General features: G+C 30.9%; 1 protein-coding gene across 1 annotated transcript; it reads left to right on the plus strand.

Annotated features, from left to right (window-relative positions):
• The first annotated feature begins 283 nt into the window (after positions 1 to 283).
• LOC140450837 (uncharacterized) lies at positions 284 to 16,659 on the plus strand. The gene is made up of 5 exons (XM_072544510.1): positions 284 to 1,406; positions 1,542 to 1,781; positions 1,972 to 2,396; positions 13,513 to 13,573; positions 15,554 to 16,659. Exons 1-5 carry the CDS (start codon positions 284 to 286, stop codon positions 16,657 to 16,659), a joined length of 2,955 nt encoding a protein of 984 aa, XP_072400611.1.
• The last annotated feature ends 319 nt before the right edge of the window (positions 16,660 to 16,978 follow it).

Raw genomic sequence — 16,978 nt, forward strand, 5'->3', positions numbered from 1 at the left:
TAAACTTTTATGAGTCTTAAGAGTGAATTCCGTAATAAATAGAAATCAATTATAATAAAAATTTTATTACTCCTATTTTTTGTCGACGATATATTTCTGTTTTAGATTAGGAAAACGATAATTTATGTAGGTTTGATAGCACAAATATGCGTTATTATGGTTATTAAAATACAATAATCATTTTTGAAAAGGTTTAATTTTTTGCATGTTTATAGTTTATATATGTAGTTACATAATATATTTTCGGTATTGTTGGATATTTTAAAAAAAATATTTTATTATTATGGCAACTTTGGGTTCTATCGGTAATATTGGCTATAAAATTACTCATGCTAAATTGAGAGTTGCTAAAATTTTACATTATATTTGTTTTACCACTGATGGTGAACCTCGAAAAACTAGAAAAGCTTTCCGTGCTTTTCCTAGATTTCGGCTTGACGACACTTCCGAACAATTTTTGAGTAAATGTCAAGACGTAAGTGAAAATTTTGATCTTCCTGATTTAATTGCGGTATGCCAAATTCTTGGTTTAAATTATAAAAATGAAAAGCATGATGTGGTTGTCCGTATTTGTTCCTTTTTGAATACCTTTATTAACGACGACGAAACTGAAGACGACGAAGAGGAGGATGACGTATCAGATATAGATGAAGACGACGAAAGACGAAAGGAAGAAAAAAGACAACTGAAAGACGAAAAAAGACAACTGGAAGACGAAAAAAGGCAACTGAAAGACGAAAAAAGACGATTGGAAGAAGAAAGACGGAAAGATGATGAAAGACGTGAAAAAGAAAAACGACGATTGGAAGAAGAAAGACGGAAAGACGATGAAAGACGTGAAAAAGAAAAACGACGATTAGAAGAAGAAAGACGGAAAGATGATGAAAGACGTGCTCAAGACGAAAGACGTGAAGAAAAAGAAAGACGAAGACGTGAGAGAAGAAACGACGAGGATAGACGAAGATGCGAAGGGCGAAATTATGACGAAGGACGACAAATATGTGATGAAAGACGTAGATATGAACGAAATAATGACGAAGAGAGACGAAAATACGAAGAAAGGCGAGATGATGAAGATATTTACATACATGAAGAAATTGGACAAAGGAGTTATAGCGCAAGGAATGACGCTGAAGTTAGATCAGTGAATACTGGAGCGACTGGTATAAGACGACAAGAATTATTTGCATTAAGTTTTAGAGACGTGGAGGACAGCATAAGATCATTTGATGGAAAAGGCGAATATCCTATTCGCACGTGGATTATCGAATTTGAAGAAGTAGCTGAGATAACAGGGTGGAACAACCTACAAAAATTAATCTATGCAAAAAAATGTTTAAAAGGACTCGAGAAATTGTTTGTGCAGTCAGAAAAAGGCATCAGAAATTGGCCTGAATTGAAGAGACGTTTAATAGAAGAATTACAATAATACAATAATATATATATATATATATATATATATATATATATATATATATAATATATATATATATATATATATATATATATATATATATATATATATATAAATAATTTTAAAGATCCAATGATGCCTCATGACATTCCTAGACTAAGATTCAATAAAGTTGGTACAAACATTTTAGGGTATGGTTCAAAGGCATATTTAGTAATTGTAGATTATTTTTCGCATTGGTTGGACATTTCAGTATTAAAAGATAAAACCTACAGTTCAGTAATCAACTCATTTCAAGATACCTTTAGTAGATTTGGATATCCAGAAATTTTAATTGCAGATAATCTACCATTTACCTCAGCGAAATGTAAAAATTATTATAGAGAAAAAGACAGACATTACAATTATGACATACACCCCACATTACCACCAGAGTAATGGACTTGCAGAAAAAGCAGTCAATATAAGCAAGCAAATTTAAAAAAACAGTCATGAGGAAAATAATGATTTTAGAGATCTTGTAATGGAATATAATAATACCTGCATAATAAATCTAGATGCATCTCCAGCTCAAATTTTACAGAGCAGGATCCTGAGACGACAATTACCAATTACAGCTAATAAATTAGAACCTACAATCCAGAAACAAATATATGAGAATTTGTGCAGAGAAAAAGAAAAATTACAATTACATTATGATAAGACATCACGAATAAAACCAGTAGAGTTTAGAAAGGGAGATACTGTAGTAATAAGAAGTTCAAAAGATAATTATTGGAATAAAGCAATTGTATTAGAAAAGGCAAATGAACCTAGATTATATTGGGTGAGAAAAGAAGGTAACAATAGAATTATTAGACGCAACTCACACCAAATGAAACACTCATGTACCAGAACACTTGAAAAAGAATTCATTTTAGAACCCGAGTTGTACCCTGATATTCAGTCACAGAGTGTTCATAAAGATACTGCTAGCAGCCACGTAAATGATAGTGTTAATAAAATAATTGGGTGTCCAAGCCCAAATGTAAAATCAGTACCTATGTTGAGTCATAATGTCAACCCAAATATTAAGACGACTTCTAACAGTTATAAGACCAGAGTTGGTCGTAATATAAAAACCCCTTATAGATATCGATCTTAGGGGGAAGATGTTTAATATAATATATAGCTGTGTAACAGTGTAGCAAGGGGCTACGTTACATACACATGACATGACAGATTGACATGATTTTGATATGGATAAGATTGTAAAAAAAATAAGTTTAATTAGTACAATATTGTTTAACTTATAAACCCATAAAATATAAAACAGGGACCGTTTTAGTCTTCTGTGCTAATACGTGTTGTTTGTATATAGTCTCTTTTAAACTTATTTAATTCGTGGTATTTTATCGATGACCTGATTATGATTGCAGTTCCTCCATGTGCAGTGCCGTCTGGAACGTTTGGTGTATTTCAGAGATTAACACTATATCCATGTTGTGTATTAATATAAATGAGTATGATTTATTAGCCCCTTGGCATTTTTAAGAATTTGATCATTTTCTTAATTTAGTGACGACGCACAGTGGGACGAAAATGCTAAAAAATACTTAAAAATGATTAAATTCTCAGAAGATTGAACTATAGTGCGGAAATTTGCCAGACTTATTTGTGTTACCAAGTGGTTGGATAATATATATTATGAAATGATTTCGAGGATAATGAAATGCTTCAGTATACAAGACGATTGTCGAGGTTGAATGTAAACACGCATGGGAAAATGAACGTAAGGTTCAATGGAATGATTCAAGTATGGTCCTAAAAGAAACATATGGTAAAAAGAGAACAATCAAAGAAGCGGCTTTAATTATGCTAAATGAGTCCAGTTGCCAAGTTAAAAGAGGAATATCACAAATTTGAAAATTTTCTCCAAGAACCTTCCTCCCTAACCATTTCAAAGACTAAATATAATATATATATATATATATATATATATATATATATATATATAATATATATATATATATATATATATATATATATATATATATATATATATACTCCAATTTTTCCACCAAGAGTTCTTTCCTCGCTAAAATTCAAGTAAAGTGGAGATTAATCAGATAGTATAAAAGATATCGTAATCCCCTTATCAAATACAACCGTCTATCGACATCCGTCAGACTGAAGATTAACAAGCTGAAACAATAACAGTGGGTGCGAGTTACCTCCAGCCTGGACTACCGTGATAACGAAAAATGTTGTAATAAATTCAAAATCCTAACCAGACAAAAAATACAAAGTTTTTTGAAAAAATACCACATATCAAAGTAAACATCATTTTAAATAATCCACAAGATAAGGCCAATTCATTCAAAAATTAGGCTTTATTTCGATCCCCAGACAACCCAAAACAGCAATTTAGACAAGCAACCGAACAGAAGTAGAAGACATACTTAAAAATCCCCGGCCGCACTTGGAAGTTAACGATCATCCGATGGTAGCGCGAATACCTGAAGGTATCGTCAGGTAGATGTGTTACTTAAACACTTCCTGATCCGGATGGCATAGACACAAGATGACACAAAAACTTTCTGAGAGTATACTCTCGCTGCTAGTTCGAATAATCAATGCATGCCTTTTGTTGGGCGATTTTTTTACTTCTTGAAAAATACAGCAGAATCATGATTCCCAAACCAGGAAAGCCCCTAACTAGCACGAAATGCTGTAAACCTATCTTTCTGTTAAACAATCTAAGTAAAGTGTACGAGAGAATCTTGGAAAGTTTCCGACAAGGTTTGCACATAATCCCAAATTTCGACCTTGGATTCAAAGATGGACATTCAACTTATAATGCTTTAATTGAAGCAGCAATCCAGGCCCTCAATGAACACCGCAGATTTGCAACTATTTGAAAGATCTTGAAACATCACAAAAATCGAAAATATAACACAACATGTGAATGACAGACTACATAATACAACTATTACTAATAATATTCCATACATTGCTAAACTTAATTCAAATATCAATCAATGCGCAGATAAGCTTAGTCTTTCACTCCCAAATTACATATTAGATGAATTCTGGTTGTGACAAAAGAATTCATATTATAACAGTAAAATATCAAAAAGCTTAGTATTTTAATTAAAAATAAAACCAACTTATACAGTAGTTTCTATAATAAGTTGATAAACAATATCGAAAATATCGAAGTTCCTTTTCTTAAATTGATCAGTGAGGTAGAAAATATCATCGCATGGACACCCGAAAAAAGACCAAAATCTAGTTAGAAGCTTACCTACTAATTAAATTACAAACTTCATACAACCCAACAAAACAGATAGGTCCCTCTCACTCTCAATCGAAAAAGAAACTAGAAGCTCTCTGAAAAATAATCCGAATTTTCTAGTCACAAAATGCGATAAAAGTAATTTAACTGTCCTAATGGATAAGGATATGTCGCATGTTCAAATATCATTGAACCTCCTGAGTGACCATGAAACTTAGGCATTGTTATATAAGTTGTAAGTATATATTGTATAAGTTGGTTAAAAGACTCAAAAGTAGAGAACACACCTCACATCAATTAGCAAAATTGATCACCACATACAACAACATTTGCCCAAAATATTACGGGCTACCTAAAATTCCCAAACCTGATTTGCCCCTTAGAACAATAGTATCATGTATAAACTCATATTTTCATCCTTTGGCAAAAATGATGTGTTAGCTACTTATTTTAATGAATTTAACAAATTTAAGATTAAAGACATTCGACTTTGCACAAAAAATCAATAATACAATCATACCAGATAACTTGTAGTTATGTCATTTCATGTTGTGTTATTATTCACTAATATACAACTTGACCGAATGACTTTAATACAGCCTATTTGTAAGATTCCTAAAAAAGTTTGTGTATAAATTATTGCTTTTATTTATAGCCATACATATTTTTCTTTTAATAACAAGTTTTACAAACAAAAATTAGAATTACTGATGGGTGGATCTGCCTTGCCAATAGTAATTGAAATTGTAATAAATAAATAGTTGTATTTTGTACATCAGAATGTGAAATTTTAATTTCATTTTATCTAACAATATATAGATGACCTGATAACAGCTGTATCACATAATGAAGTGCAAAATACACTACAAATCTTTAACTCTTTCAACACTCATCTGCAGTTTACTGTGGTACTTGATACTAGAGTTGTTAGAACTGAAAATAACATTATTTGTCTAGATTGGTATAGAAAAAACACTAACTCAGGCAGATATATACCTTTTAATTCTTATCACCTACCCTCTAAACAAATAGTTGATACAGTTATAGCAATAAATTGATTTTCAAGGATTTCACATCCAATGTTTACAGAAATAAACTCCAAATTGGTATTTGAAAGTCTACTATCTACCTAATAATTATCCTAACAAACTATTAAATAAATTGTTATACATAAACAAAAATAAATGTATTTAAATAATCTCAGGCAGATATATAACTTTTAATTCTTATCACCCCACCCTCTAAACAGAATGTTAATACAGTTCTAGCAACTAAAAATAGATTTTTAAAGATTTCACATCCAGTGTTTACAGAAAAAAACTTAAAATTTTTATATGAAACTCTTCTATGTGCCTAATTATTCTAAAAAACTATTAAACCAGCTGTTGTACACAAACATAGAAATAAATGTATTAGACAGTAAATTAAATCAAGAACATACTAACATTGACCCCTCTGTACAGGTCAGATATGAAACATTACCATACATTAATAATCTTACACGACCTCTCACTAGATTGTTCAGTCAATTTAATATAAAAATTCCTAATTAGAATAATAAGAAGATAACTCATTCTACTCAAAACTAAAAGATGCTATCCCAGTTGAAAAGAGTTGTAATGTCATCCATGGTATACCTTGTGAATGTGGTAAAATATACATACAGACAAGTAAAAGATGAGTCCTTCACAAGAGTGACTGCAAACATAAACCCCTTGCGACAAGTCTTAGCAACTTATACTGCTCTTGTATATACTTGTAAAAATATTATGAAACAAATGTAATCCAAATTACCACCAACATTAATGTAATTTAAACATAAAATTGTTGCTTCCCTTTTGAAATTATATTCATATAAGTTCATATAAAAACAACCTGGCATCAGGGTACAGATTTGAACCTATAATATTTTACATTAATTACTAAAAGTTGCCAAAAGGTAGGCAGCACATGACTATGTATCTAAATGTTGACTAACCTACATTAAATCGTAACAATTTATATATTAGAAAAGTATTAAAATGGGTAAAAGTGAAACATAATAAAATAATTGGTTTTGTATTAACTTTGCTTGGCTATTAAGAATTACGTCTTCTATAATAAAACATAAGAAGTAGTGGTGACATAATATATCGGTAGGAGATTTTAAACGTTTCAACTAATTTATGACGCAGTAAAATGTAAATGCCGGTTTTTATAAAAATCAAAACTGTCAATGTAAAATATACCATATAGCATAATATTACCAAAGCGAAATAAGACATATAGAAGAAAATGAAATAAAATAGATAATATTGATTAATTTAAAAAATCTAATATAAAATACTTACCCCAGGGTCTCAAGAATAGCAGGAAAAAGGTGTAGGACCTGCAATACCAATATGGCTGACTCTGAAAAAGAAACGTTTAAATGTTAATAATAATTTATATCATTATACTTCATATTTAGCATTTAATAATACTGTATAAATGATATCGAATTATATTAAAAAGGATATTAAAGAAATATTTATATTTAAAAATTTCCAGGTATACCTTTATAAATTAATCTTTCAATCAATCGACAGAAATTGTCTTTCGTTGTTCATGAAGAAGGAAAAAGAATCGTAGAATTTTCTGGAAAAAAGGAAATAGATATTTGGCATAAACCAGAAGTCAACAGTCATGTGACTTTCTTAGCTTAGTGTGATTGGTTGAATATATTATATACAAATTAGAGGTGACTATTACAAATCTATTGTGACAAATGAAATAATTAATTAATTAATCTTTTAAAATGTTTGGTTGGAGTGTTTCTTAAGGGACGATATTATGTTAAAAATAAACACGATATTTTTATTTATTACTCTTAGATATGAATAGCAACCTTGGAGAAATATATGCTGTGTTTTCTAGTATGAAAATACCAGGTTCATAAATAAGTACCTAATGTAACTTCTAAGCTATGCAACCAAGCACACGTACTTATAGCAAATATTAATAGTAAACAAACTAAACAGTAAATAAAATAGAACTTTACGAATTACCGACAATCAATATTTATTTATTTGCACCATATTATAAATAGTTATGTTAAATTATAACAACTGAAATATACCTTTTATAAATATACACTACCCAAAATTTTATGGGTTTAGTATACACTTCCACTATTTATAATAATTTTTCTTTTTTCAATGAAAGAAGTCTGTAATAAAAGTTTATTTAAGCTGTTAATACTGTGAGCTAGGAATTTGTATGTTGTAGGTTTCTAGCCATGAATCTGTCAAAATATGCCCGAGTTGAGCGAATGGACCTAAAATATCTAGCAAATTTTCTAGATGTCTTGGGAAAAACGCACAAGACTTTCTAAAACCATTTTCTAAATTCAACCAGCTAAACAAAGGTGGACTATAATTTACTGGCAGTTATGGTGGACTATTGTCATTTTTACATCTAATAAAAAATTGAAAAAAAAATACAAATGTAATAATAAAAAAGTGGCCAAGAGAAGTCGCTGGCAATAACTTTTAAGTTTCTGGGTTAACCCAGATATGCCCAATTATACCAAGTATTAAATAAGTAAACTAGAAAGAAGCCTAAATTCTGCAAAAACTTGTGTTTGTGGATAAACACCTATAACTTTGGTTTGGATCAACCGATTTTAACGAATCTAGTGTCATTAGAAATAGTGTGGATGAATTAATTTACATCTACTATAAAATAATTGCATTTAGTTTTAATTGTCATAGGTAGAGGGTATTTTCGAATAGAAAAAATTAAAATTTGTTTTTCTTCAAAATGTTTAATGGAAACACCTCATCATCATCATTGGTGCTACAGCCCTATAAAAGAGCCTCGACCTTCCCAAGTCTATCACGCCAATCAGTTCTATCCATTGCCAACTGTTGCCAGTTTGCTGCGCCTATTTGTCTACCATCCTGATCTACACCATCTCTCCATCTGAGTTTTGGTCTACCCCTACTTCTACTTCCCACAGGTTGTGACATAAGGATTCTTCTAGGAGGGTTGTTCTGCTGTGATCTTGCCAGATGTCCTGCCCATCTTAGTCTTCCTATTTTTATAAAGGATACTACGTCTTTACCACCAAATATATGTTGATATCTGTGATATAAACTTTTCTCAACAAGTACTGAATCCCCACTATTTTTAGAGTCATCTTCTTCATCTGAGTCGTCCGATTCAAACTCCAAGGCATCTTCTTATAACTCCCAGTCACTTCCACTAGCTTCAAAAGGTTCCTGCTCATTCTTCCACAGAAAAGTTGTGTCCCACATGTCTAAAAGTTTCTCTGTCTTTTGCAACGTGAAATAATTCGTCTACAGTCGTGTTTGTCCAGTCTCGAATATTTCACAGCCATGACTCCCTCTTTCTACCTATTCCCTTTTTGCCATCGACTCTACCCTGCATGATGACCTGCAGAAGATTATATGTGTCATTCCTCAGTATGTATCCAAGGTGTGCACAATTGCGTATTTTTATTGTTCTCAACAATTTTTTGTCTCGATCCATCCTTCTCAGCACTTCCTCATTGGTGACCCTGGCAGTTCATGGAATTCTCAACATTTTCCGGTATATCCAAAGTTCAAAGGCTTCAAGCTTCTTAACAATTTGCACTTTTAACGTACATGTTTCTACCCCGTAGAATAGTTGGGACCAGACGTAACATTCAACAAACCTGTCTCAGCGCAGTATTCAGATTTTTGTCACAGAACAATTGCTTGAATTTTAAGAACGCTGCCCTTGTCATTTCTATTCGTACCCTGATCTCTTGGTCTGGATTTAATTCTGTGTTGATGTATATTTACCACCTGTTAGTGGTACTGAAATCAGGAATGTTTTGCGTAGATTGAAAAATTCACACTGCACGGATTTTTATTTCTCAAACAAAAAAATAATTGTAGAAACAATCGATATAATTATTGACAAATTAATTATACTTTATAATAATTGTCTTACTGAAGGGATTTTCCCAGATGTATTAAAAGTAACAAAAGTTCTACCAGGGTTCAAAAAGGGAGATTTAGATGAAATTGGAAATTGTCGTCCCATCTCAATAATTCCCATTTTCGCCAAAATTTTTGAGAGAATTGTAAATGTTCGTTTGATAGAATATCTAGAAAAACACAAAATACTTTACTGTAATCAATATGGCTTTAGAAACAAGCAAAAAGTGTAGCACTACACTACCTATACAGCAAATTGTGAGAGTATTAGGGGAAACACTTAATCTATTTAGATCATACTTAACAAATAGAAAACTGGCAGTTTTTCTTAATAACAGCTATTCTGAATTGAACACTGTCGAATATAGGGTTCGATATTAGGACCCACTTTCTTTCTTATTTATCCTGAATGATTTATTTCACTATAATTTTCCTATAAAATGTGTTTGCTTCGCAGATGATACAACTCTCATTAATACTGATATTAATTAGCATAATTTAAAAATTAAAATAGATAGTGATACCCAAAAAGCAAAAAACTGGTTTTTACATAATGGGCTGAAGCTAAACGAAGAGAAAAATTAGAATTTGATTTTTAGTTTCGATTGAAAGTATATCTCAAGAAATAGTGTTAAAGTATTAGGAATCTTTTTAGATGATAATTTGGATTGGAGTGCTCATACAGATTACTTAAGTTCTAGACTTGCTACAGAGTATATTTTTATTATGCAACTTAGTTTATAGGATTCCTAAAAGTACCCTTAGAATGTGCTACTTTGCACTATTCCATAGCAATCTATAGTACCGAATAACTGTTTGGGGCAATTCTAGTCACGCATATCGAATTTTTAAACTACAAAAAAGAGTAGTGAGGATACTTGCAAGAGCAGAGTATAGGGGACACTGTAAACCTTTATATTTAGGTACCTGGTTTTAGGTATTATGCCACTACCTTCACTCTGTATATATGAGACGCTGATTGAAATTCATGCCAACAAAGGTAAGTTTAATATAAACTCCAACTTCCATGATCACGATACAAGATCTAGAGATGCTATTAGAGCAGGTTTTAGGTTGACAAAAAACATAAAAAATTCGACTGATGTTGGTTTGTATAACTTTTTACCAGATGAATTAAAAAGTCTTCAATTTTTATCGTTTAAGCTTAAAATCAAATCACACTTTTTGAAACATTGTTTCTATTCAAAAAAAGAGTACCTCGGTACAGCTTTTACACAATAGTACTAGTTTGGTCAGGGGATTTGCCTATTATGTTGATATTTCGTATTTTTATTTAGTGTGTTAGTCGTTTCTTAAATTGTTAATATGAAATATTCTGTTTCTAATCTTTAAATTCACAAACATTTTAATATGTATGTACATATGTATGTATGTACAAATTGTCACAATTTCTTAGACTTACCAAAAACAAAATTATTTTTGTATATTGACTAAATAAATTCTATTCTATATACCGAAGAAAAATTAGGTAGTTTTAATTCTTTCAACACTTCACTTCATAATAACTGATTTATAATGGAACGTTGACCAGATGTGTTCGAATATGAGAATACGAGTCGTAAAACGAGGAGATGGCCCTAGTATATGTTTTATAATATGATAAATATTGCAAGTATTAACTCATATGTTATTTACACCACAAACACGTTAAAAGCAAATAGAAAAATTTTATCCCGATACGAATATATGGTTGAATTGGCTCGTTACTTCGCCGAACCCCGCCTGAAAGAACGATTGGATATTACAACTTTACGTCAAAATCTTAAGCAAAATATTAAAGTTTTCCTCAAAATTTCCGAAGATTAGAAACGCAATAAATAGTATATCAACAGCTGAGATTGAAGCAGCTGTTATGTCTACGTGCGAAAGATTACATCTTTGTGTGGACAACGATGGAAAACAATTTGAACATTTAATTGGACATTAAGTTTTAATGTTCGAGATATTTGTATGATCTTTCACATATTTAATTTTAAGTTGTAATAAAGGGTGAGTTAATACTATACCTACTTATGCTTATGCGTTTTTATTCATCTCGAGTTCGACAAAAGCTATTAACATGCGGTTTGTGCCATTTTGTTACGAATTTAATCCAGTTCCATTATAATTTACAATAAATAGGTGTTTTCATTACATTTTTAATAAATCATCCCAAATTTTGGCATATGCAGATGATGTTGATCTAGTTGCCCGCACAACACGCAAGCTAGCAGAAATGTATACCACCTTGTCAAACGCCTCAAAAAATATGGGACTGCAAGTAAATGAAAATAAAACTAAGATAATGACATCAATACCCAACATTAGAGCCAGAAACATCGGTCACCAATTCACGGTTGATACTTCTACCTTTGAAGTGGTGGACAAATTCACATACTTAGGCTCCCTGATCACCAAGGAGAACGTCATGACGGAAGAAATCAAGCGAAGAATAATCCTAGCAAACAAATGCTATTTTGGACTGAGTAGACATATGAGAAGCAGAAACTTAAGCCAAAAAACAAAAAGAACCATATACAAAACCCTTATACAACCAGTGTTGACATATGGGTCGGAGACATGGACCATTGCCAAGGCAGATGAAAATCTCTTGCTTATATTTGAACGAAGCATCATGAGAAGAATATTTGGTGGCATCTGTGAAAATGGTTTTTGGAGAAGGAGGTACAACTACGAGATATATCACAGATATAAACATATATTTGGTGGTAAAGACGTACTATCCTTTATAAAAATAGGAAGACTAAGATGGGCAGGACATCTGGCAAGATCACAGCAGAACAACCCTCCTAGAAGAATCCTTATGTCACAACCTGTGGGAAGTAGAAGTAGGGGTAGACCAAAACTCAGATGGAGGGATGGTGTAGATGAGGATGGTAGACAAATAGGCGCAGCAAACTGGCAACAGTTGGCAATGGATAGAACTGATTGGCGTGATAGACTTGGGAAGGTCGAGGCTCTTTTATAGGGCTGTAGCACCAATGATGATGATGAGGTGTTTCCATTAAACATTTTGAAGAAAAACAAATTTTAATTTTTGCTATTCGAAAATACTCTCTACCTCTATACTATGACATTTAAAACTAAATGCAATTATTTTATAGTAGATTTAAATTAATTCATCCACACTATTTCTAATGACACTAATTTCGTTAAAATCGGTTGATCCAAACAAAAGTTATAGGTGTTTGTTCACAAACACTTTCCTACTCTCCCCCACCCTTTATTTGAAAAAATAAAAAAAATTACTTGAACAACTTTTTGCAGAATTTAGGGCTCTTTCTAGTTTACTTATTTAACACTTAATAAATAAAATAATATATATATATATATATATATATATATATATATATATATATATATATATATATATATATATATATAATAATAAATAAAAAAAGTAGTAAATAAAAATATCGTGTTTATTTTTAATATAATATCGTCCCTTAAGAAACAATCCACCAAACATTTTAAAAGATTAATTAATTAATTATTTCATTTGTCACAATAGATTTGTAATAGTCACCTCTAATTTGTATTTAATATATTCAACCAATCACACTAAGCTAAGAAAGTCACATGACTGTTGACTTCTGGTTTATGCCAAATATCTATTTCCTTTTTTCCAGAAAATTCTACGATTCTTTTTCCTTCTTCATGAACAACGAAAGAAAATTTATGTCGATTGATTGAAAGATTAATTTATAAAGGTATACCTAGAAATTTTTAAATATAAATATTTCTTTAATATCCTTTTTAATATAATTTGATATCATTTATACAGTATTATTAAATGCTAAATACGAAGTATAATGATATAAATTATTATTAACATTTAATCGTTTCTTTTTCAGAGTGAGCCATATTGGTATTGCAGTTCCTACACCTTTTTCCTGCTATTCTTGAGACCCTGGGGTAAGTATTTTATATTAGATTTTTTATATTAATCAATATTATCTATTTTATTTCATTTTCTTCTATATGTCTTATTTGGCTTTGGTAATATTATGCTATATGGTATATTTTACATTGACAGTTTTGATTTTTATAAAAACCGGCATTTACATTTTACTGCGTCATAAATTAGTTGGAATGTTTAATATGTCCTACCGATATATTATGTCACCACTACTTCTTATTTTTTATTATAGAAGACGTAATTCTTAATAGCCAAGCAAAGTTAATACAAAACCAATTATTTTATTATGTTTCACTTTTACCCATTTTAATACTTTTCTAATATATAGTTACGATTTAATGGAGGTTAGTCAACATTTAGATACATAGTCATGTGCTGCCTACCTTTTGGCAACTTTTAGTAATTAATGTAAAATATTATAGGTTCAAATCTGTACCCTGATGCCAGGTTGTTTTTATATGAACTTATATGAATATAATTTCAAAAGGGAAGTAACAATTTTATGTTTAAATTACATTAATGTTGGTGGTAATTTGGATTACATTTGTTTCGTAATATTTTTACAAGTATATACAAGAGCAGTATAAGTTGCTTAATCTTTATTTTTGTTATTAAATAATGTAACATAATATGTGTAGGATTGCATTCGTCATCAAATAAACTTATTAAAATTATTTCCGTTACCAATAACTTCTATTTATCACGAACCGCGAGCCGAAAGCCAGAGTTAAGTACCATTGCTGAAAAAACATAAAACGAGGTATGATTGTAGCTCGACGGGGAGGGGTCGAGTACACAGTACACAGTGTAAGTAGAGCACTCAAGAAGAAGAGTTGATATGCGTATGACGGCATCTCATCTCTATACGACGTACGACGAAAGACGTTAATATTTTTGCTATTAAGCCGCGGACCTTTTTTAAGTTATAAGTAGTTACTGTTTACATTAGTTTTATATTCATTCTTCATTCCTGTAATTTACGAGTTTAACAATAAAGTGTTTGTTTCAATTCAAATCGACCCGTGGCCTATAATTATTAAACCCTAGACAACAAAGAAAAACCCTACATTTTGGGGGCTCAACCGGGATGAACGATGAACGATGAACGATAAACGATAGCGGATAGCAGATAGCAGATAAACGATAAACGATAGCAGATAGCGGATAGCAGATAAAGGATAGCTGAACAGGATATATGATATCGACAGGATTGAATGTGAAATCAGCTGACTCAACCACTGTTTTGAATTGGATTGTTTATGACGACACAACAACGCCTTGTTTACCAATACCAACTCAAGTAGATGTGCCAAGAACGAGAAACAGGAGCAAAGAGGATAAAATCTCAACCGATGAAAGATGGTGACGAATTAAAAAACTATTAAAGATGATTTGCTAAGGTAAGAGTTATTTTTCAACATTCTACCAAGCAAATAAAGACGGAAGAAGATAACGTTATTTATATGACATTTGTGTTTTGAAAGTTTTGCTTTTGTTTATATAACAGAATTAATAGTATAGTAGATGAACTCTCAGTAAAGACGCACGTGTTTCTTATTATATGAATGAACTATTTTTATTTGACCTAGATTTAATTTTGTGACTATAATAAGAACATTTTCATACATTTGAACATTTATGGTATCCGGTTTTTAAACTTTTATGAGTCTTAAGAGTGAATTCCGTAATAAATAGAAATCAATTATAATAAAAATTTTATTACTCCTATTTTTTGTCGACGATATATTTCTGTTTTAAATTAGGAAAACGATAATTTATGTAGGTTTGATAGCACAAATATGCGTTATTATGGTTATTAAAATACAATAATCATTTTTGAAAAGGTTTAATTTTTTGCATGTTTATAGTTTATATATGTAGTTACATAATATATTTTCGGTATTGTTGGATATTTTAAAAAAAATATTTTATTATTATGGCAACTTTGGGTTCTATCGGTAATATTGGCTATAAAATTACTCATGCTAAATTGAGAGTTGCTAAAATTTTACATTATATTTGTTTTACCACTGATGGTGAACCTCGAAAAACTAGAAAAGCTTTGCGTGCTTTTCCTGGATTTCGGCTTGACGACACTTCCGAACAATTTTTGAGTAAATGTCAAGACGTAAGTGAAAATTTTGATCTTCCTGATTTAATTGCGGTATGCCAAATTCTTGGTTTAAATTATAAAAATGAAAAGCATGACGTGGTTGTCCGTATTTGTTCCTTTTTGAATACCTTTATTAACGACGACGAAACTGAAGACGACGAAGAGGAGGATGACGTATCAGATATAGATGAAGACGACGAAAGACGAAAGGAAGAAAAAAGACAACTGAAAGACGAAAAAAGACAACTGGAAGACGAAAAAAGGCAACTGAAAGACGAAAAAAGACGATTGGAAGAAGAAAGACGGAAAGATGATGAAAGACGTGAAAAAGAAAAACGACGATTGGAAGAAGAAAGACGGAAAAACGATGAAAGACGTGAAAAAGAAAAACGACGATTAGAAGAAGAAAGACGGAAAGATGATGAAAGACGTGCTCAAGACGAAAGACGTGAAGAAAAAGAAAGACGAAGACGTGAGAGAAGAAACGACGAGGATAGACGAAGATGCGAAGGGCGAAATTATGACGAAGGACGACAAATATGTGATGAAAGACGTAGATATGAACGAAATAATGACGAAGAGAGACGAAAATACGAAGAAAGGCGAGATGATGAAGATATTTACATACATGAAGAAATTGGACAAAGGAGTTATAGCGCAAGGAATGCCGCTGAAGTTAGATCAGTGAATACTGGAGCGACTGGTATAAGACGACAAGAATTATTTGCATTAAGTTTTAGAGACGTGGAGGACAGCATAAGATCATTTGATGGAAAAGACGAATATCCTATTCGCACGTGGATGATCGAATTTGAAGAAGTAGCTGAGATAACAGGGTGGAACAACCTACAAAAATTAATCTATGCAAAAAAATGTTTAAAAGGACTCGAGAAATTGTTTGTGCAGTCAGAAAAAGGCATCAGAAATTGGCCTGAATTGAAGAGACGTTTAATAGAAGAATTACAATAATACAATAATATATATATATATATATATATATATATATATATATATATATATATATATATATATATATATATATATATATATATATATATATATATATATATATATATATATATTGTTATGATGTGTTTTTTTTTTTTGAATTAATGAGCAATGAGTCTTTTTAATAATATATAGGGTTTTTATCGCGGTTCTCAAAGAATTAGCTTGTAAGTACTTTTTTAAATTATCTTTATTATAACTATTATGAAACACACATATATATCTAACCTAGTCAATGTAAATTTAAAATAAACTATCTTTAAACTGATATTCTTATAAA

The sequence above is a fragment of the Diabrotica undecimpunctata genome, chromosome 9, assembly GCF_040954645.1.
Source record: "Diabrotica undecimpunctata isolate CICGRU chromosome 9, icDiaUnde3, whole genome shotgun sequence".
Classification (NCBI taxonomy): domain Eukaryota; kingdom Metazoa; phylum Arthropoda; class Insecta; order Coleoptera; family Chrysomelidae; genus Diabrotica; species Diabrotica undecimpunctata.